At 46.2% G+C, this 24,002-nt stretch overlaps 1 protein-coding gene across 1 annotated transcript in view; it reads right to left on the bottom strand.

Annotated features, from left to right (window-relative positions):
- Ephb1 (EPH receptor B1) overlaps positions 1-24,002 on the bottom strand; it is a 417,904-nt gene that overhangs the window by 8,492 nt on the left and 385,410 nt on the right. Inside the window, exon 13 of the mRNA XM_077793624.1 lies at positions 4,429-4,578. Within this exon, the coding sequence (XP_077649750.1) occupies positions 4,429-4,578 (150 nt within the window). The remainder of the gene's footprint in view (positions 1-4,428; positions 4,579-24,002) is intronic.

The following is a 24,002-nucleotide window of genomic DNA, read 5'->3' as shown; positions in this document are numbered from 1 at the left end:
GGGAACATTTGCTTTTGAACAATATATTGCACTGACAAATTTTTATCTCCTCTGAACTATTGTCAATCAAATTCCCTGCTATCCTCTTAGGAGACAATTTTAACCCCATTTTCCCCGTGAGAAAACGAAGGTAGAAGCAGTGAAGTAAATTTGCCCAGGGCACACAGATAGCAAGAGGTAGGGCTGGAAATAAAGCACAGGGTACCTCATTTTAAGTTTTGAGGATTCCAAAGGCCACTTTTCCTAGGCCTCTGGGGGGGCTGCCATCAGAATCTCAGCCTAGAGATGGTTCCCTGGAGCTGTCCCATGTTTTCAAGGCATGAAACTAAGTAATCTCTGAGAATGAGCAGCCCAACATCATCCCCATCAACCTGGCTCATAATCCTGTCCCCTTTTCTAGCTCCTTTTATGCAACCAGATTGAGGGACCCAGAGCCTGTACTCATTGTGGAGACCAGTGGGATTACCCATCGAATGGCCCAAGGAGTTCTTTCTGGATTAACTAAAATCAAGCCCTGTGGGGCCAGCAGGAGGGGCTGGTGTTCAAACTCCACTTCCCATGGGGCTTGGGGACTCCAAAGTCTTCTAGTGCTGTGCAGCTAGTGTTGTTAGGATCCTAAAATGCTGCCCAAATTGTTTGATGCTAAAGCACCAGATACCAGTTTTTCCCCCCACTGATAAGGCAGCTTCTCTACCTGCCCTAAAACAGGAAATAGCATTGGGATCAGGGCCTTTCTGCAGGAGCACAGAGCCACGGTGCCCAGCTGACCCTAGCACTCCTAGCAGGGCAGCACAAGGGACCCACACATGTGTGGAGTCTTTTTCCCGTAGCTCTGGACTGAAGCAACTTAACCATATTCTCCTTGTTTTCTCCTCTTGTCACCTCGGGATTGTGTCAAAGACTGTCCAGGTCTTTGTTTTTGTATTTCCTCTGCTTTTTTTTGGGGGGGGTGTGCTTACTTTCTTTTGAAGAGGACATCAAAAAGTTACTAGTTTCTCCTCCTCACACAGGTCAGCCAGGAGCACAGACCCACGTGGCTGTGTCAGTCCGAGGACTGCATAGCGATTAGTGGGATAGACCCGGGAAGCCTGGGTTCCATCCTGCTTCCATTTCTTATTAGCACAGAACCTCGGCAGAAGCCCTTGACTTTCTGAAACTTCATAGATGGGGTCACTAAAAATATTAAATGGCACAGTGAGCTGATGTACGTTGAGCACCACACAGATGAGAGACAGAATCTTCATCACACGGAAGGTATTATTACTACCTTGTCTATAGAGTGGACATTTTCTCAGCAAAGAGGGAGCTACTACTGGTCATTCTGGAGGTTGACCTAGCACATAGTAGAGACTTGATAAACACCACATCCCATTTCTCACTTTTTGGAGAGAGGCCAGCCATGGAAACACCTGTTCATGTTCATAAACTAGGGCTCCATGCCTTTGCTCTTTCTTCTAGATAATTTTCTTATTATTTCTCCAGCTGATTCTATGGAAGCATCGATGCTTTGGGCACATAAAAATGTCTACCCCAAAGAAAAAAATAATTTATTGGTGTATAGGCAGCACTTATCCACTCATCTTTGATTGAAGTGCTCTGATTTTGATTTTGATTCTCTTTTTAAGGATCTGGGAGATTTCTAAATTTTCTCAGTAGGTATAACTTATAGTCGAATAAACACACACACACACACACACATACACACACACACATATATATGTATATATATATATATATATATATATATATATATATATATATATATACCTTTTGTCCTCTCATGGGACTTGGAGGTCATTCCTATCTTACTAGCAGGTGTGGTGAAACACCTTCAATCTGGCCATTGGATGAATCTAAACACCAGTGACCATGTTTAAATTGTGTGGAGCCATATGACCTAAGGTTGGGGGTACAGGGTGTCCTGCCTAGGCAAAAATGAGAGTGGATTCTGGGTCCCTTCCTGGGTTCCTAACAGGAAGAGATCCACGGATGCTGAGAAGAGTGGAGATTAGAATGGGATCCAATGGTGGTTCCAAAGAGAAGGAAGAGTGAAGGGATGTGGTGGTGGACTGAGAATCGGTCCAGGCAAACTGTTACCCTGAGCATGCTGCTCTCATCTGGAATGGTCTACATGAACTCTTTTGACCACCCTAAAAAAAGGAGTGGGTATGATCAGGTACAGGAAGGGACTGCTGTGTTTACCTGAACCCAGAGACCATTGGTATGGGGGTGGAGTGAGGGCCCGAGACAGGTTGACCAATGTCAGGTGCTCTCAGGCAACAGATGAAGGAATTAGAGCACCTCTGGGAAATGAACAGGGCCCTGTTCCCTGCCCTCACATCATTGGCGGGGGGCGGGGGGGGTGCTCCTGGCCGCCCCCGAACTCCTATTAGTGAGTTGCGTGGCAGGTGGTACCTCCCTGACCTTGCACTGGGAGGGTGCAGTGGAAGAGCGCAGAGCAGTGGAAGCACCAGGGCACAGCGGGTTAAGTTGAGCTCTGATGTTTCAATAAGACCGCAGCTCCTCTCCATAGACTCTGCCACTCTCATTATCTCTGTCAATCAGATCCAAGCGGCAGAACTTCCAAGTTGCTCTCTCTGGCTGACAAACTCTCTGTACATGTTCAAAGACCTTCCTGGGCTCCGGAAGCCCAATTACCAGCACTCCGACTTGCCTCTGCAATTCTCTTCCTTAAAGCCTTTCAATTGTCATCTGAAAAATCCTTTACTGCCATCACCTCCCTGGTTTCTGACAAGGGAGGCTGCAGCCCAGCAGCTGGGAGCCCTTCCTGGCTCTCTCCCAGGCCAGGTAGGAAAAGCCTGCTGAATGGTCATGAAGTCACCTCCCACCTCCCGTCAGGAGCAGAACTGCATCTGGGGCATTGCTTAAGGGCTTCTATTTTGGAGAAATAGAATAAAATTAAAATAAACTGCCATTTTACAGATGTTCCTATTCCCTCTGAGACACAACTCAAACTTCAAATATCTGGGAAGCTTTCCCCCCACCACATGTTCCCAAAGCCCTATGTATATGTCACTGGACTTTAAACCTGTGCATGAGTACAGAGCCAGCATGCACAATGCTTAGCCTCCGTTAGTATGCAAAGACCGTGGGTTGAATGAACGATTTGAGAACTCTGGAAATCGAATACCAGAAATTCTATTTGTTTTCAGCATAGGTGACTGCATTGACCGAAAATATCTTGAATGTCAGATCTTGCCTGTCAGTTTTGTAATCCATTCTCTCTGTGTGTTGAATTGTTCTTAATCGGATTAAGGTCTCTGGGTGGGATGAGATGGGTCTGCTTTGTCTGGCTAACATTTCTTACTCATCTAGCAGATGGTATGGATGGAACCAGCGTGCAGTTGATTTCAGGAAAACAGTCTTGGCGTCAACTCTGCCACTTACTGATAAGGCATGGATAATCACAGATAATAGAAGACCTAAACGCCACCCATGGTTGGCATCGGGACCTGGTTAAAGATGCAGCCATTTTACCCATTCAGGCCCACTTTTCACTAGCTTCTGAGTGCGTCAGAGTCCCACGTGGACTTTGCCAACTAGAACCCTCTCACCTCCAAGGGCAGGGTATGTATTCAAAACGCAAACCTGGGCTGGGAACAGCCCAGGTCAAAGATAGCACTGAAATTCAGGCAGACTTCTGATTGGGGCCTTATCAAAGCAAATCACCCTAAAAAGCCTTCTTCACCCTTCTATAACTATGGAGCAAAGATTCCCATTTGGAAAGCCCCCAAACCAGGTATCGGATGATCTTTCACTTTCCTCTCCCACCTTGACCCTGAAGGCTGGGCTGGAGGGACTGTGAAGGCTGAAGCTGACTGGCTTTGGGAAGCTTTCTCACAAAGCTCACAGACAGTAGATTCTCAGGGAATAGCGCCACTTTACAGTTTCATGCTGAGGATGCAAATTCCCCATAGAAACTGCAGCTGGCTCAAAGCAACACAGCTGTGAGATGCAGAGCAGGGTGGGAACCAGGCTCTGGTGCTCAGACTAGTGCCCCTTTCCTTCTTCTCCCTTGTCACTTATGCAAAAGGAGAAGTCACAGTCTGGGCCCTGGAATGCAGGGTAGAAGTCTCTGCTTAGTTTGAGCCTCATCTCTTCAGGATCCATGGCCATTCTGAACCAGCCCTTTGCCTCCTAGTTGGAGTCTGTGGCCTGGGCACCTTTGCAGGCCTTGGGTTTGCAGGCCTTACAACGGTCACTGTCCATGATGGGCTTTTTTTTATTATTATTATTATTCTTAGTTTCAACCTTCATGCCAAGGGTGTCACTGTATCCTCTTGCCCTGGACACTTTGAGTTCACATTATGAGACTTTAAGCTGAAAACATATAGGGAGGCTTGGTAGCTACTGCATGTGGGACCCTCGGGTAGGTGTCTGTGGCAGCCAAGTGCGGCCGACACTCACATCTTGGTTGGACATATCCCAGTAGGGCCTCTCTCCAAATGACATGACTTCCCACATGACAATCCCATAGCTCCAGACGTCACTGGCTGAAGTGAACTTGCGGTAGGCGATGGCCTCTGGAGCCGTCCATCTCACTGGGATCTTCCCTCCCTGAAAGAAGGAGAAAAAAAAAAGTGGTCAGCGTGACCAAAGGAAACAGGCTTGAGCATCCTCCCACGCCCCGACTCCCACATCTTGTGAATAGGACAAGTGACAATGTTGTACTTAAATAGAGGAGCTCAAGGGGATTGTCACCGGCCTGTGCTGGTCTCATGCCATATGTGAACTTGTCACACGCAAGGGGGGTGGCAGGTCCTGAGACTCCATTTCCTCCACTCCCACTCTCTACTTACTGGTTCTAAGGTGGCCGGCAGGAAAGTGGGTGTGAGGACACTGTAACTGTCATCAACTCACTGGTACCACAGGATACTTACTATTCAAGATACACAATTGTCCCATGGCAATGTAAAAGCTACAACCCTTGGGTCAGAAGGAAACAGAATGAAACCAAAAAGAAAGAGCACTGGTGAGGTCCACCTCCCAGAGGATTTTCCCACTGCAGGATCATGCTGGGCAGCTCTTCTGTCCCATTTCCACTGGACCCAGTTCTGGGGAAAAGGTTTCCCAGACTCTACACACAGTCCCAGATTGCAATGGACCCAGGGCCAGGGTCACCCACATGCTGCTTGTCCTGCCTGCCCCACAGCAGAGGTCAGACCCTGTGAGGCTGAAGATCTGTTTCTAAAGGTTGCCCTTGGGTATGTATGTCTTCTCCTTGCCCTCCTAACCTACACTGGGTGTTTCTACCTTGGCGCTCTGCTTGGCCCTTAGCTTGGCTGCCAGCCCTTGGCCGGTGTTGTGTACTTAAGGAGTTGAAATCCATCCATCCATTCATGGTCCCGTAACAAGCCATGAGCATTGCTTTGTGCCAGATCCAATCTGAGGAAGACCTGGGGCCCAGAGATGAGCCACCAGGGTCCCTGCCCTCAAAAAAACAGAGAATTGTGCAGACCAGAAAGCAAAACAATTAAAGCCTATAATCCCAGCTGATTGGGAGGCTGAGACAGGAGGATCAGGAGTTCGAAGCCAGCCTTAGGAACTTCAAGGCACTAAGCAACTCAGTGAGACCCTGTCTCTAAATAAAATACAAAATAGGGCTGGGGATGTGGCTCAGTGGTGGAGTGCCCCTGAGCTCAATCCCCATACACCCTCCCCCCTCAAAAAAATATTTGAAAATGGGACAGTGAGGATTAGGGTGAGTGTGGGGGATTCTGAGAATGGCCAGGAGAGTCAGGGAGGCAGTTTCTTTGGGGGAGTTAAGAGCTCTGGGGCCTTTGGCTAGGCTCGAACACCAGTACCACCCCTTTCTACCTGGGTGACTATGGCAGATAACCTAAGCCTGACCTCTCTGTGCCTCTTTCTCACCAGCACCCGCCTAGTTAGGACATTGTAAGGTGAACTGGTCCATGTCATATAGTGCTGGGGATAGGGCCTGCTATAGACAGTAAATGCTGTGCTTATGTTAACTGTTATTTTCACTATGCTCAGCCCTAGAGAATGGGTAGAAAATTACCAGGCACAGTGACAGGAGGGAGCACATGGGAACTGCAAGGGATTCAAGATGGCGGAAGTAGGGGACGCCTAAGGGGAAGTAGGATGAGGGGAGGGTGGAGCAGCCCTGCACAGATGCTCCTACAGGGGTTAAAGTGGGGCGATCACCGGGGCCGCCAGCCAAAGCACCATCTCTAGAACAAGTCTGCCCCTTATTTTTGATTATTCACGCCAAAGGCCAAGATTTGGCCACACTACTTTCCCTAGGCCTGAATTCCATGTCATTCCATAATTCCTGAAGCCTGGGACCGAGGGGCTACACAGAGTGGGGACAGCAGCACCCTCCCTCCCCTGGCTTCATGCTTCACTTGGAGGAGGCTATTTTTTGATCTGTTCAAATAACCAAAGATAGAGTGGACTTTAGCAAAACTACCTTTAAAATGCATGAATGTTAATCTGGGGGTGGGGGGGAGGCAAAAAAACCCGCAATGTGTATCTTTATCCAGTTTCCCATGGGGGCCTGGGGGGAATAAAGGCAACCAGGCCTGGACCTCCACAGGCACACATCCAACTTTCTGCAAAGAAGACAGTGCTGATTTCCCTGAGGATGCTGGCAGGCTTTTGTGGTGGGAGAAGTCCTCGGCTCAAATGCCAGCCATGTGACAAATGCCTGGAGGGCAGGCGGGGGGCTTCGCAGCCCAGGATGCTGGGTGCTCACCGTCTCCCCAGTATGAATGCATTCACTAGTTTGATCAACATGGTACCCATGGCTGGCAAGAGAAGTGAAAAAACCCATCCAGGGGAGGAGGAGTCATCAGACACCTGGAGGTCAGCATCTGATGGCCCGGGGACGCCATTCCTATTTCGCCATTAGGGGAAGGTTTGCTGCCGCATCTTGAGATGGCTGGAGCTCCCCAAAAGGAGAGGGACTTTAACTTTCTCCAAATACTGGGGTTAAATGAGGTAGGAGAGAGCAGGAGTTTAATTAGTATGAGTGTGTGTGTGTGAGAGAGAGAATGAGATTCCGTGTGAGTGAGAACTTATTGCTGTGTGTGTGCAAGACAGAGAGACAGAGAGACAACTTGGCAGTGAGCATTTGTGAGTGGAGGGGAGCGAGGGCTCGCTTTTCTTCACGTGGGGTTTGTGTGTGCGGGTGGGGTGGGGGGAGAGAAAAGTGTAGCTCTTCTGAATTTCAAAGAGGCGATTTGGGAGTCTGGAAGTGTCCTCCTCTGCCAAGTCTGGAGCAGACCCTAGGGGCTGTCAGTGACAGCTGTTGAGCTGCTCCCTCTTGCATGTAAAGTGGCAGTGCCAGGCCCACTGGCGAGGAGCCCTGAGCCCTCCCGCCACTTTGCGCTGTTGGGCCTCACTGAACACGGAGCTTGGCCTGTCACCCCCGCCTCCATCCCAGCAGGTGGCTGAACCTTCCAGAAGAGCCACCCTGGACAGGCAGGTGACAGCTTGTCATGACCAGCTCTCCTACTCAGCTGAAGAGCAGGGGGACACTGACCTCTGAGGCAGAACAAAAGGAAATGCAAAGTCAGGGGAGCCGGGCGGGCGCCTCCCTTCACACTTCCCTTACATCATAGCCACAGCGTTGCCTTCTGATGCTCAGAGGTAATTAAGGTGATGATTGTGATTATTTAACTTGTCCTCAATGATGTGACAGGAAATCTATTAATTTAGAGGCTCGTGACCAGCCCTGTGGAGGGGACAGAAGTAAAGGACGTGGGACGTGGCTGTAGCAGTCAGGGCATCTGCTAGCCAGAAAGGTCTTGCTGCCCAAAGAGGGAGTCTGACCAGAGCAGGGGTCAGAGCATGGACATGTCTGCAAAATGCTAGAAGAGTCCCCTGCTGTCCGAAGTAGGCTGGAAGAAGGCACATGGTGGGGGCATGGCTGGCTCTGTTGGTGGTAGGGAAGGACTCTCAGGGTGGTACAGAAGGATGGGGAGGGCCCACTGGGACAGAACCACCACATGGGTGTAGAAGAACTGAAGAGAGCCCTGTTCCTGGATCAGGTATTTAAGTCACTTGATAACTCACTTCCCCCAAGATGCTAAGGGCACAGTCTGCATTCTTCAGGGAACAGTTTCCTAGAGTTGCCACCGAGGCCACTGTTGGGGTATGGGGGAGAAAGAAAAGGAGGAGTTTCCTGTAAGATTCCAGACACTGACCTTCCACATACAGCTTTTCAAGAGATGGTTGTGTTGTCAAGATCTTCTTCAAACATTTGAAAACCACTGCTTCAGAATCATCATGTTTCAACTCAGACTTGAGACAAAGTGAAGAGTGTGTGTGTGCGCGCGCACACGCACGTGCGTGTGTGTGTGTGTGTGAGTGTGTTTGTGTAGAATTTTATGAACTAAGAGAAGATATCTCTCAGTGGACTAGTCCTACCCAGCCATCTTCAGGATCACCTGGTAATCTGCATCTATACCTGCCAGCAGGTGTGATATCAACAGGCAGAAGGTGTCAGTGAAAGGGGCACTTTAGTCCTTCAGCCTCAGCCAGTATGCAACAGACATCTATGCATCTATGTAGGACCCACTGTGTGCCCAGCACCCTGCTAGGGACATGATTGTGATGAGACTGGCCTTCACCCACAAGGGGCAATGAATATCCCTAATGCCACATAGCTGTATTGCTCTTGCCATAGTGAGACTAGATAGTCCTGGTTCTGGCGCTTACCCAACTGGTAAGTTTTCTAGGCCAATGAGTGATTCACCTTGCTAATAGCTTGTCCTGACGAAGCCCATAAGGTAGTATGTTAGTAATTGGATGTATTTGGGTATTGCTCTTACTTTCATCCACCATTTTGTGTAAGACTAAGTCTCAGTGGGATTATGGCAAGAATCCAAGGCACTCATGCATACTGAGTATAATGTTCACTCAGTGGAATAGTGGAATCATGCTGCAAGCATCCTCTGCAGCTTGGAATGACAGGTTTAAGACCAAAAGCATCATGCACTGGTTCTTAATTCCATAAGCCCACTGCTCCAAAAGGTTCATGCTGTATGGAACATATTGGGATCGTGAAAATCTATTATGATAGATATGTGAATCATACTGTGTATTATTGGTAAGGTTAAGCCAGAATTTATTGAGTGTTGTTGACTGAATTAAGCTCAAGATATGCTGAAGTCCTAACCTGTGATACTTATGAATGGAACGTTATTTGGAAATAAGATCTTTGCAGATCTAATCAAATGAGGATGATTCACCTTGGAGGACTGCTCCTTGCCAGCATGCCTGGGGAAGAATTTTATCTTTACTCTATCAGCATTGTCCTCAGACCTGGGTGGCAACTCCAGGCTTGGGTAGCTACATCAGAAGTTGAGGACCATGGCTGGAGACAAGGCCAAGCCATCTGCATACCTGCAGGCCTAGCCCAGGGGTTCTCAAGTTCGTCTGCCATTAGCATCACTCATGGGAAGTCTTTTTTAGTTTTTTAAATGCCATGGGTACTTTAATTGATTTAGAATTTCTAGGAGTGGGGCCCAAGCATTAGTATTGGTAGATTTTTAACATGAATCACTGAATTAGATTAAAATAATTGGTAGGTGGTTCTAACATGCAGCCATTAGTCACAATCACCGGATTAGCAGTGTTTCTCGGGTTAGAATGTCCATCAGCATCATCTGGAAGGCCAATAAAACTGGCCTTAACTGACACTTTCAAGTTTCCTGGTTCCGAGATAGGGTCTGAGAATTTTTAACAAATTCCCAGTGTGGTTATCATTCTTTGAGAACCACTGGCATAGATCAAACCACCGTAAGTCTTGTGTTGCATGAGAGTTCATCCCCAATACCAACTCCGATCATTGTTAGTGGCTGGGTGAAGAAGGATTCTGAGGTTTCACTTGGGTTTAGTCAAGGGTTCTGTCTAATGACTATACATTAAAATTGCCTGAAGCATTTTAGAATAAACTTATGTTTGGGTATCACTCCTAGAGATACTAAAGGTATTAAAATACGACATTAAAAAAAAAAAAAATTCCCCCAGGTGACTCCCATGAACAGCCAAACTGGAGAAAGTTCTGAGTAGACAGAGAAGACCAGTATTTGTTTTGATGAGGAATGTGACTGTGGGTGAGGGCCTGGGTTACTAACTGCTGTACAGCCACATTGCGCTTAATTTCAAAAGATCTTAAAATGATGAAAAAGGAACGGAAGGAGAAAGGAGAAGTTTACATGGTACATCAAGAGTCACTTGATATAGTTGGCAGATTGGACACTCCCCCTTGGGGCATTGACCATCCTGACTGGACAGTTGACCAGCCTGGGTGAGGTGTCTGCCCATTAGGACACAGATGGCCTGCCCTCAGGGTGCATCCATGTGACACACCTCCTCCTGCTCCCCTGTCACTGTCCACTGCCCTGGACCAAAAGGTCTAATCTGGACCCCAAGCGCTCAATGAGAAAAGTATTTCAGAATGAATGTCTCCATTTAAAAGCACTCTGAAGCACACTAACCCATTTTCCTTAACCTAATCGGCAATGAGATTTCTTCTTTTTTTTTTTTTTTCTCAGATAAGACCTGTATCCATCAAGAAGGAAAAGAAGTTTCTGCCTAAAAGGTTATCTATCTCTGAGAGTTACCAACTTCTAACAGCCAGTGCAAATTGCTGCTGGCTGTTGAATTGTATAATAAAGAGGCTGTTCTCGGTTCCCCAGGACTCCAGGAATTTGCATGAAAACAGTCTCTCCATCTTCTGAAAGGTTCATCTGGCCCTGCTGCTTACTTCTTTCCAGAAGCCACAATCTTGATGGTGACACTGTAATTTATGACAGAGCTAAGGATTATAACGCAACACACAGAGAACAAGGAGGACTTTGGGGGCGGGGGAGGCAGGCTCCAGGCTCAGGTGAGCTTCAAGAGGGGGTGGTCTCGTTTGTCATGCAAATGGCACAGGAGGCTGAGGAAAGGACTGGGAGGAAAGATGACCCTGGAAAAGAGCACAGGGCTGGCTGCAGAAGAAACTTGTTTCTAAACAGAATGTTTTTCAAAGCTTTTCTTGAAGCATTAGCTGTTCCTCCAAAATAAATGACACAATGTATTTTGTACTAGTAATAAAATATGTGATTTGAATAACTACAAATGGAAAGATTTACAGTCGGTGGGCTCGGGGGCTCCTCTCCCCTGAGCTTTGTGTGTGCTGAAACCCTTCATTGAGACGCTGGGAGAGGTAATTGCAGCCCAAACATCATTTTCCAGCCGCTCGAGAGAAAGGCCTATTTGGACATAAATTAACTAAAAATATGCGGATGATAGTGTGTATTTCATGTGCGAAGAACAGAAAGGCCACTTGGTGACGTTTTCCAACTGAAAAAAAAAAATCCTATTCTTCAAACAGACGTCGTTTCTCTGTCCTGCACGGCAGGGTAAACAGCTGTCTTTCATTACCCACACCCCAAACAGCCTCTGACGGCTGTATGCAGGCAGTATTATTATTTTTTTCTCATCATACAGCATTTTTGAGTTTACAATTAAAAAAGTAAGAGTGGAGAGACAAAAAGCTAAGTAATTTGCTATGTGTTTTCCATCATTTGACAAGCATGCAGGTGGAACCTTCTTTGGGTCAGGCCAGTCAATAGAGGGAAAGGGGACAATGTTGCTTCAGTCCTGAGAAGGAGGCTGTTGAGGGAATAGAGCCTTAAGCAGCTCAGTAAAGTACAAGCTGGTTTTTTCCTGATCACTAGGGAGGGAACCAGGCGCACCCCCGCCCCCCCCACCACAGTCTAGTGAGCAGGGATGTACCTGTTCCGCTGCTGAAAAGAAAATGCCCTCCTCTAAGGGGGATGAGGGTGGGGCCAGAGGCCCGCCAGGCCCTCTGAATGACAGATTGGCATGGAGGACCAGGGAGCAGAGGACAGAAAGGGGTAAGGAAGAGACTTAAAGGTCACTCTGCTGTCTACTTTTCCATGCCTTCCTGCTGCCCCCCTCAGCCCTAAGAGACCACAGCCTTCCTCTCCCTTTTCAAGCAGGCTGTTTGCTGCATCAGGAACTGCATGGCTTGTCCACACATCTCCATGACCCCTATCTCTATTAGGCCTTGATGACCCTCCTGCCTCTGTCTCCTATGACTCTCCCACAATCCTTGGTCACTCCTCTCCCATTCCATTCCTACTCTTGTGCATGGAGGGTACTTGGGCTTCCTGATACCTTGAGGCAGGACTGCTTCTTCTATGGCCCCACAGTGGGCAGGGGCTCCTGGATGAGCAGCAAGAGGGAAAATAGCAGAGTTGGCTGACTTTTCTGTCTCTGGAGAAGGCTGGGACTCCCAGATGGAGGCTGGCCTCTGCTCTGCCATCTTGGAGACCTTTGCCCAGCTCTGTAGGGAACCTCACTGAGTTTATCCCAAAGTTCAATATTCCCACTCCTTGTTACAAGACATAAGCATCTGACAGACTGGTCATTGCAGGTCATTTTAATACGTAAACTAGGTATATTCCTTATTGTAATTTTGGGGAGTGGGATACTGGGAATTTAACCCACGGGCAATTTACCACTGAGTCATACACGCAGCCCTATATATTTTTTATTTTGAGACAGGGTCTCCCTTAGTTGCTTAGGGCCTCACTAAGTCGCTGAGGCTGGCCTCGAACTTGCAATCCTCCTACCTCAGCCTCTCTAGCTCCATGGTGTGTACCAGGAGGCCTAGCTCACTTTGTGATTTTTGATGCCTGATCAATGTCCACTAGGCACACCTCTAGTCCCTTTCCTGCTTCTACCCTCCAACAGCTATTTTATAACAGCTGATACATGTTAAACATCTGAACTCTTCAGGCACCTGAACTGTGCTTTCTTTTTGGCTCAGCTTCTTCCTCAGACAATCCCAGCAGTTATAACCAAGTCACTTAACCACCTTGTCTTACTGTCTACACCTGCCAACGGGGATAATGATGCTTAATTATCTCAGAGGGGTGGATGAGGCCCTGGTAGCTAATGCTGGTGGAATGCGAGTGTGTGTGTATTGTGGGGGGGGCGCTGCTTCACCTGCTTCCCAGCAGGACCCCTGTTCTCTGGGCTGCCTGTCCTACTTTCCTGGCAGATGAGCAATGGCCAGGGAGGGACAAAGCCACCTCCAAAGACCACGCAGGGAGGCCAGCTCCTGCCTCCATACCCGTGATGTGAGCTAGGTATTCCGAGCCTCCTTTGACCCTGGGAATGGGGTTGTCCTGAACCCACACCTGAGTAAAGGTGGAAGGGGCTCTGACACCTGATCCTTCCATTCCAAATCCATGCTGCCTTTTTCTCCCCCTGGATAAAGGAAAAGAAGAAGGGACGATAAACAGAAAATCATGTTCCTCTGTATGAAGGGCAACTGGCATTTTTTTCTTTCCCAAAGGTGGCGGGGGGAGGGGGGACCAGGATGGACTTCTGTTCCAACTTTCCCAGACCATGAAGCCCCATCTCTCTCCAAAAACATTTATTGCTTCCTCTTTTAAATAAAGCATTAACACGCATGGCATACGTGTTGGGAATAAGAGGACCGATGGATAACATCTTGTGTGAGGAAGGGGACGTAGAAATAGGCGAATCTCACAGACTGTGGCAAGCGGACAAGTTGGCAAAGGGCTTGGGAAAGAAACTGCCACCCAGACTGGAAATCTGCAAACTGTGCTCATCACCACGAGGTGCAGATGGACGTCGTGCGTCTCCAGATGTGACATCCAGAAAAGGACACACTATCGTTCACGTAATGCATAATGCAGAATCCGGGTCTGATCACGAGGAGATACCAGACAAACCCAAAGGAGGGAGGTACTATTAAAAACACGTGAAGGGTATTCTTTAAAAATGTCAATATCATTTTTAAAAAATTGAGAAAATATTCCCGATTAAAAGAGACTAAATAGACATGACAATAAAGTACAATAGCCGATCCTAGACTGGATTCTGTACTACAGGGGGAAAAAGTGCTTTAAAAGGACACTTTTGGGAGTTGTGGCTCAGTGGTAGAGCACTTGCCTAGCATGGGTGAGGCACTGGGTTCAATCCTGAGCACCACATAAAAATAAATGAAGGCATTCTGTCCATCTACAACTACAAAGAAATTAAAAGAATAAAGACACTTTTGGGGTCAGTTAACAAAATTAGAATATAGAGAGTAGATAAAAGTATCTGTGTTAAGTTACTAAGTTTGGTAACTAAACAATAGTTATGTAAGGGGATCTCTCTATTCTTAGAAAATACACAGAGAAGTATCTGAGGATATAGATGTATATGTAATGTATTTTCCAAACATTCAGGAAAAAAAAATATTTTGCAAAGGTGGAGACTGAGGGAAATAAAGAAATGGGTTAAAATAATAACACTATGTGAATAATCTGGGCAAAGTTTATATGGGTGTTGTTTGTATTATTCTCACTTCCAGAACTTTAAGTTCGAAATTATTTTTTAAAAATTTAAGTGTGTAAATTCTTTGTTCCAGCAGTTGCTTTTCTTGATATTTAATTTACAGAAATATCCATATACACATACAGAGATATCTATGTAAGCATATACACTGAAGCACTATTTGAAATAATATATCAGAAGCCACAGAGATGACCATCCAAAATGAGCTAGTGAAATAGTTTCTACGGTTAATTCAAACACAGGATGCCTGAGAAAGAGCCTGAGAAACAAGTCCACAGGGGCAGCAGCAAAAGGTCTACCAGGGCATGAAGTAAGGTCATGGTCAAGTAACAAAGGAGGCCCAGAAACCAATCAGTATGTACAGGATGAGGCCATTTTCGAGATCACAAAAATATGCATAAATCAATACATACCCTCACATACTCTAAGGTTAAGGAAAAAAAAAAAAAAGAACTACACCAAACTATAATGATAACTTTTGGGAGTTGGGAAGGGAAAGTCCAATTCACTTTTTACTTTAAACACAGTTTTGTTTTTTGATGTTGTTAAGCACTGTTTTTATAAATAAAACCATGATAACTTTTTTTTTTTAAATACAACATTCTGGAGACTTCTTTGGGTTTCTTTCTTCAGAAGGGCTGATTTTCCAAGTTGGACCAGAAAGTCCCTATTTTCTGCCTACTCTGGGATTAGTTCTCCTCCAGGTGAGGGCAAAAGTCTGATGAATGGGACTGGTTACAACAGTTACTAGGAGCCAGAGGGCAAGGGTCAAGTTCAAGGTTGGGAGAGCAGAAACTGAAGGGTCCCTTCTTCCTGCTATGAAGTACCAGCTGCCTTTGGGGCAGCAGTATTACACCCAGGGTTCTATGGGCCTTTCTACTTGGCATCTCAGGTCTCCTGGGACACATTTGCCACTCATTTATTTCTTAATTCCACAAACGTGTTCAGAGCAGTACACAAAAGCTTGGGGACACTGTGATAGGAGAGGATGCCAGGCTCGCTGCTAGGAGAAAAGATTGTAACTGCTAAGAATAGGAGGAGGGTGGCAGAGGCTTTGAAGGGCTCCTCAGCTGGATGGGGAGGGACTGATGTGGTGTGGAAACAGTTTGTAAGAGCAGCGTGGAGGGCCTGGTGGAGTTTGGACTGTGGGCCAAGCTGTCCAAGGGTGTTCCCATTCTGTTGGTCCATGCAGGCTTGCACTACAGGATCCTCCCTTGGGGGCATGCTAGAGTGCCCCAGCTCTGTTGGAGCTTTGATTGCATCTCACCTGTCTTTTCCCCATTCATAGGTCTTTCTATATTCTGATGTATCCTAGGATTCACTTTTTATTTTCCTAGTCCTTAGAGTACCAATCCCTGGGTGAGTTTGGTCTCACATTCCCAGACCTAACTTTCACCCAACCTGGTGGGTCCAGAACCCCAGGTCGTTGCTTCTCTGCTTGGGCTACAGGAGCCCATAGATGGATTTGTGTCCCAAAGGAGGAAAGGAAGAAGAGACCCTTGGGTTTTTCTCTCTCCTAGTCCCAGAGTTTCCTCTTCATCTGTTGAGTCTTGGTGGCTGTTAGCATCATGCCCACTCACCCAACTTGGGGCCTTCCTGATCCTCCCTGAAAATTCTGTTTAGAAGGGCAGGGCTTAGAGTGATGAGCCTTCTGCCGAAGCTCAAAGACTTGCTCAGATCTTTGCAGTGTGTGTCAATTCTTTGGTCCGGCAGGTGCTCTTCTTGATATTTAATTTACAGAAATATCCATATAAGCATGCAGAGGGCTCAGATCCAGTGCATCTTGGGCTGGTGAACTATGGGTCCCAAAATATTTTCCATCTCCTCTAGCATCATGGCCTCCCAAACCTGAGAACTCATCATATTTACTGTGTTGCAGGAACCAAAACTCAGAAGACAATCCTTAGCCATAGTTAAGAACAGCCCATGGGAGGTTCCAAGATCTGTAACTTTTGTGCATAGTAAGTAGAACTTTCTCATCTGGCTTTATTGACCCTGGAGCTTCTTTTATCCTATAGGAACATTTCAGAATCTCCCAAGGCCAATAAGACTTACCTTCCCAGACCCTCAAGACTATATTTACTGCCTGTGACAAGGATGGGTGGGATGAGGACAGGTTGGGGGCAGGACATCCTAGCTCTGGAGCAGAGTAGACATGAAGATCAACGGGAATTAAAGAGCCAGCAAATCTCTGGGACAGAGAGGAGCTTGTCAGCTTGCCACCTCTTCCTGCCATTTCCATCCCCTGAGTAAACCACAGACTGACAGGTGTGAGCAGAAAGGTGTGAACTGGAAAGGTGTGAGCAGAGTAGAGACAGATGGGATATCACACCCAAAAGGTCACAGCCTAGAACAGGGATCAACAATCTGGGAACACACGAGAATCTTAATGTTGTTGCTCAAAGGTCGTGCCAGGGCTGCCCAAGCAAAAATCAAAGACAGTGTGATCTTCAGAATGTTATTAGTTTGAGTTTCCATGGAGGGAAAAGGAACATTTGGTCAGCTTGTAGGACCACCCCAACATCTCCCTGTCAGTGACAAGTCCTGACTGGTATATGGTGGCTGGACTTGGAACACATCATTATAAAGCGATGACAATAAAGACTGGCTTACACAAGACTCATCAATGGATGCTAAAATCAGGGGGAAGATTTGATGAAAAGCAAGATATATGCATGGCTTGATATACCTTCCCACAGATTGCTTATCAGTTACAGGAGGAAAAAAATGCAATATAAAATGTATGTCACTACACATTGGCAAAGTGGGAAAAACCCTCAGGGGACCAAACTGAATACCACTGAGGGACAGATGGACATGTCTCAAGAGACATAGTCTAGGAAGGGACACAGCATCACTCAGGTAGCATCCTGGCCCAAAATGTAGAACCTGAATCTAATTATAAGGAATATCAGAAAAACCCCAAAGGAGAAATGTTTTATTAATGAAAAAAGGTGACCATATGGTTTAAAAAATGTCAATGTCATAAAAAAAACAAAACAAAGAAAAGCACTGAAAATATCCCAGATTAAAGGACACTAAAGGGACGTGTAAACTAAAGGTAATACAATGTATGCTAGTCTGTGATCCCAGAGGGCATTTACCTGTAGTAGAGATGGGATTCGATAAAATTAAGTCTGATCCATGGTGTACACTTTTATATCGTTTTTTTTTTTTTTGGTTGTTGTTTTGTTTTGTTTTTGGAAATATGATCCAAATAAAAAGTATTTTTTTAACAATCCCCTCCTCAAATGCTCAGGTACCTTAAAGAGTTCTCTCACCAAACAATGGCATTTCCTATTGAAGTTGCTTTTATAGAGAAGTCAATAAGGAGAGCCCCCAAGCTATTTCTACCATGACTTCAAATGTAGACAGTAAATAAAAGGTAATGTGGACAATCTCTAACTTTGGAGTGCCTAAAATGTAATAAATGTCCCTGGAATCTCTTTTTTAAAGACCAATATTGGGCAGGGGCTATAGAATCTCCTGTAAGCCTAGAAAAAGTATAATTGGGGACAGAAATGTTGACCTCATAAAATGATCCATTACCATCTGGTTCAATGGCCTATACAGTTCAAATACTGAGTTTGTAGCGGCAAAGCCCTTATTTGAAAAGAAAACTTGGCCAAAGTACAATATCCATGCTAGATAAGAAAATGGCTGGGTCTCCCCAATATCCCAGTGCCCTGATTCATTCTGGAACATTCTGGAACATGGAGAGGAAAGCGCTGGCCACCATCTCACACACGGACAGACTCATGTACAAAGGGAAACCCCACATGTTTTCCTTTCCTTTTGATTCAGGTACTAACAAATTGTTTTCATTTTGTTCTTATTGAAAACTCCAAAAGCATTTCCCCCTGTCTCACAGTTGGGTCTTCTGATGGCCAACGATTTATTAGGCCTAAATGGAGTACACGCTTCCAGAAGGTGAATGAATGGACTCTAATTTTTTTTTAATATGGGCATTTCTGCTATAAGGAACACACACATTTTGAAATTATCTCATATTCTGTAAAATTGCACAATAAAATAACAGGATGGATGGGCGCAAACAGTTAGAGACCATTCAAAGTGTAACAAAAACAAGGATCTTGTCAATAACAATAGTGGTGCAGGTAAAATTGCAATGTGCATTTGTACCCAGTGCATCCGTCTGAGGCCTGTTTGCAGACTTAAACTCTGTTTTTTTGTGCTCCTTTCTTGGAGATGAAGGTCACGGAGGGCATTCATATGTCATAGGGATCAGTTTTGTTCAAATTAAAAGTCCTTCCAGGGTATAGTCTTTTTTATCAAAAATTTAAAATTTTACGCAAGGAAAAATGTGCTCCATTTCCTCATCTTACTCTCTGCTCCACCAGATAAGAGTGAAAAATAAAACAGTTCTGGGAACCACTAAACCTGTCATCATTTCACTAACGAAAGGCCCTTTGGTCAGTGGTCAAATTTTTTTTTTTTTTAATAAGGTCTTCTCATTAAGCTAAGGCTTTTTCTCTGATTGATTATAAGAAAGCTTGCTACTTTTTGCTGCAAGACATAAATATCCCAGAAGACTAGAAGAGAACCACAGGTCTTCCACACAATACTGACACCTTTTCCCCACTTCGTAGTCATACACTGATTTGGCCTTGAAGATACAGGCCCCGCTGCATTCTCATTTTATGAGGATTGCAAGAGCAAATAGGTATCAGTCACATGTCCACTGGGCACCACCTGCTGTGGGGGGCGCTTGCCATGTTTAACATCATCCAGTTTTCACAATCATACTAAAAAATAGGTCCTATTCCCATTTTGCAAACGAGAAAACCGAGGCTCGTGAAGTAAATAAATACCCCACCCAGACTATTATATAATATGTTAGAAGCAGAGATGAGGATTTAGATTTCAGTCTCATGGCCATCCAAGTTTGTGCTCTTTACTTTACTCTGATTGGGTTTTATATTAGGACATTACTACTTGTATTATTAATTGAAAGGAAAGAGTCTTCCCTTGTGAATTATGTTTTGCATATCATGTAATGATGGAATTGATTCCCTTCCCCCAAATCCACTAAGAGTATCTCACTAAGATCCCAAATCATTTACTAATGACCTTGTTTCATCAGCTTTTATAATAATTTTAATTTTGTTTATATTTTTATAGGACTTTAGAGGTTTATTAAAACATTCCACATAATCTCCTTCTTGGATCTTTACAAACCATTGTGTGATATAAACCTGGTAATAAGATTTATTCCATGGGACAGACAAAAATGGAATGCATCTCAGGGAGGTAGAGGAACATACCTTGCTCTTGGCAGAGCAGGGCTCAAACCTTGTTCCCGACCTCAACGCTCAGCCTTTTCCTTAGAATGGCTGAGGGAACCGCCCTGCAGCTGCTAAGCCATGGGCACTGAACTGTATGTCCCAAGAGCTGTTGGGACTCATTAGGCCATGTAATTTGAAATGTGATAAAAACACTGACATATAGAACAGCACCTTATTTACTTGTACCAAAATAATTAATTCTGAATATTATAAATAACTTATTTTGGGGTATTAGAACTATAGCATGTACAAGAAAAAGTAATGTAGGGAGAACGTAAGGTATGGTCAAGTGATACTAAAGGATTTTCTCTCTACTCAGCATGTTTTCTAATTTCTCAGGATGGAATATCTTGCTAAACATTTTATAGCTTTTTATTAGGGGTGTCAATTGAAAAGCATGAGGACTGACATTGTTCAGCTCCTGGGTTCCTACCATCTTGCATGATCTCTGGAGTGGGCCAAATTCTTTTCAAAGAAGTCCTCAGAAATAGTGGAGAGGGCTGGGATTGTGGCTCAGTAGTAGAACGCTCGCCTAGCATGTGCGAGGCCCTGGGTTCGATCCTCTGCACCACATAAAAATAAATAAATAAAATAAAGGCACTGTGTCTAACTACACCCTAAAAATATAAATATTTTAAAAAATGGTGGAGCTAAAGTCAGGGCTTCATGATTGCTCCTGGCTAAGGCGTGGGCCGACCCTTGCAATCTGTGCCTAAAACATATACCTCCAGTAGACAGGAAGTAAGATGATCTACGAGGACAGAATAAGGCAGGTAGTCTCATCCTCTCTGACAGGGAGTGGCAAGATGTGGTTCTGGCCCGTTACGGTGGCACACACCTATAATCCCAGCAGCAGGAGGATTGTGAGTTCAAAGCTAGCCTCAGCAAAAGTGAGGTGCTTAGCAACTCAGTGAGACCCTGTCTCTAAATGAAATATAAAATAGGTCTGGGGGTATGGCTCTGTGGCCGAGTGCCCCTGCATTCATTCCTTGGTACCCCCCCTCCTGCCCCCAAGAAAAGATGTGGTTCTGCTGGGGTCAGCCCCAGGCACCGGTGGGCTCTGGTTTTGCATTCTAATAGAAAACTCTCTGACAGTTCATGAAGAGGCCAGCCTTGCCCTTGTGTCTGGGCAAGGGTCCTCTCCCCCTTTCCTCTCCACAGCTCTGCTTCTTGGCTACAAGGGAATAAAGTGACTTGACAGGTCAGTTTGAAAAGATAGTCATTGCTCACCAAGATAAAAACAAGAAAACAAAGGACCTGTCTCCAACAAAGAGAAGCGCTGGCCACAGGGAGAGGTGAGCGGCTTGCACTCACAAGCAGAATCCGTGGCTTTGAACTTCTCTTGTGCCTTTTTTCTTTTTATCAAACACCCAGATGGCGTGTACTCTCTAAGTGAGCAGTATTAGTCGAAGTCTACACGGATCTTTTCGCTGAGAACCTTCCTTCCTGTTTCTTACTCTCTCACTTTCTCACAGGAAAGGGTTTCCTGAAAGCTTTAGAGGGAGGATTAAAATGAAATCTTCACCTCTAAAGTCCTCCCCGCACTTCCCCCTGCAGCTAGAGCATCTGCAGTCAGGAGCAGCCTTTGATCAGCTCTCCTGCTCCTACCCTTCCTGGCTCTGGGCTCTCCCTCTAGCTTATTCTCTGACTCAATCTTTCTTTTTTACTTCTGCATCTGTAAATTGTACTGGAAGTGTGTCCCTGGCTGCTTTCAGAGTTCTGAATGGGGTGTCTCCCTGAGGAGGGGGTACGATGCTCCGCCTTGATCGTGCTGGTTTAGAAAATCACTGGCCCTGGGGTCTGACTATGGAGTTGAAGGGGCCCAATTTCCCCTCTTCCTGGATCAACATGTTGCTCTAGAGGGAAGGCAACTTTGCTTGGTGAGGGGTGCATAGGCCAGGCCCCAGCAGGTCCTGGAGGCCCTCAAGCCACATGTTCAGGACAAGGATCCCTGCCCTCTGCAGCCACATCTCTAACAATGCACAGGACTCCTGCAGAAGGAGACAGATCTGCAAAGATCCCCAAGGTCCCAAGGGTGGTCAGGGCTTCTAAAACCTGAGCACCTGTTATTTAACAAGTCACGGTCACAGTTTCTGTAAGGCAGTGCCCCTGACAGAATGCCCTGGCACCCAGGGAACTAGACAACTGCGAGGTATAGAGTCAGCTCTTTACCTTTTTCTTGAATTTCAAAGCTGTGAAGGATGCTTGAGTGATGTCCCTGACTCCTGGATTAATTCCAGATGAGTGGCCAAGACCCTCTGTGATGTGTTCCTCCTCACTGTTCACCTGTCCTGGGGGTAGAGTGGCTCTCCAAGGACCTGCATTAGTTTACTAGGTCTGCTCTATCCCAGCTCCACGAAACAAGAGAAATTTGTTTTCTCAGAGCTCTGAAGGCCAGAAGCCTGAAATTAAGGTGTCAGCAGGGCCACGCTCCCTCGGAAACCCACAGGGAAAAAACTTTCCTTGCTTCCTCTAGCTTCTGGGGTTTGTTGGCAACACTAGACACATCACTCCTATCTCTGCTTCTGTCACCACATGGCCACCTACCCTGTGTGCGTCACTGGTTAAGTCTCTTTCTTCCTGTAAGGACACCTGTGACTGGATTTTGGGTCTGCCTGAATCCAGTATGAACTCATCTTAACTGGATTATTTCAGCAAAGACCCTATTTCCTAATAAGGTCACATTCACAGGTGAGAGGTGGTGGTAAGAACTGCCAAGCATACTTGTAGGAGGGACACAGTTTGACTGACAACAGGGCCCCTCCAGGGCTAACTGGCTCTTTACTGCTCCCTCCCAACACTGGTACCCAGGGAGCAGGTGATGGTGCTTTCTACCCACCTAAACCAGACAAGTCGCCTTCTGTGTTAAACCCTCCACTTCCATACCCCATAACCTTGTCCAGATGTCCATCAATCCATCCATTCATCTGTGACCGAGTACCTTTTATGTGTCCATTTCTACCCCTTAGTTCACATCCACCCAATCAGGGAATCTACTACCTCCTCTTTCTCATATCAGTTGACGGCCATCTCTCTGTTCTCTAACCTTGTGGCTCCAAACTTTTATTTCTGAAACACTCAATTGAAAAAGCAAGCATCTGCCTTAAGAAATGATAAAAACACACTACTGCCAATCAACATATTAAAAATGAAGTTTAATTTCCTTCTCTAGCAGAGGTCCTTACCTCTTGCAAGAAATCGATGATCCTTGATTGATTGGTTCTTTGACTTATTGCCTGACTCTCATGGGGACCTCAGCTGAGAAGGCGAAATCGGGCTCCCACCCTCTCCTAGGAGCACTTGAAACCATGAGGCCCTCCCAGCTAATCCTCTATCTCCTTGTGGGCCTCCCCAACCCAGTTCCTGAACTTGCCTCTGGTGTCTTAAAGTTCGGTTCTTCACCCCTCTCCATTAACCCCAGAGGCCAAAGAGGGAAGTAAATCCACTGTGGCCCACTCGGTGCTGCTCATGCAATCCCCACACCTTAATGCCAGCTCAGTGCCTCATCCGTTTCTTCCAATGTCCCCTTTGGCTTTTTCTACAGCTTCTCCCAATCTGTGCTTGGGGGTGCACTCCCCTACACCACTCTGCCCTCCACACTCTGTCTGTGTGCAGCCCTGGGATGGTCCCCATGAAGCACTGGTCCTCTAGGTGGATGCTTTCCTCCCCAGGGTCTCAGTCCAGGGGCTCCTCAGGAGTCCAGGGATGTACTATGTATGTGCTCCACCCTGTACCCAATCAATTATGTAACCAATGCATAAGTAGTAGTTTAATGTCTATCTTCCTGGTTTTGAAGGAAACTCCAGGCACTCACGTCCGGTTTTGTTAACTGTGTTCTTTGCCTATATTAGGTGCTTAACAAACATGTGTTGGCTGGGAGAACAGCTAGCAGGCATTGCATGGGTCACACCCAGGTGGCCAGCCCCTCCCCTTTGAGGACATGCATATGATGGCAGGGCTCTGTCCACTTGCCTGCACACACCACGCACCCACCCGTCCAGAGCAGAGAGAAGCCCTGGCAGAGAAACCTGACCCGCCCCTTGTTCCATTCCCCCGGGTGCAGGCTGGCTTGGGCTCTGAAATTCCATACTGATCCCACCCAGGCTAATAATACACAGGCCCTACTAAGAATAATTATGCTGAGTCTTTCTCAAAAGGGCACTTCAGTCAGGGCCTGGTATCCCTAACCCAGCATCTGCTGACAAAGGGACCCAGGGAGAGAGATCAGAGGGAGGAGGAGGTAGAAACGCCCGGAGAAGAATTATTTGAGTGGCGGAGCCTGGGGCAGAGTGACATTTGAATTATTCTTCCCTCAGCTTA

This window comes from Urocitellus parryii, chromosome 2 (genome assembly GCF_045843805.1).
Source record: "Urocitellus parryii isolate mUroPar1 chromosome 2, mUroPar1.hap1, whole genome shotgun sequence".
Classification (NCBI taxonomy): Eukaryota; Metazoa; Chordata; class Mammalia; order Rodentia; family Sciuridae; genus Urocitellus; species Urocitellus parryii.
This window is presented reverse-complemented; position numbering and strand designations above follow the sequence as displayed.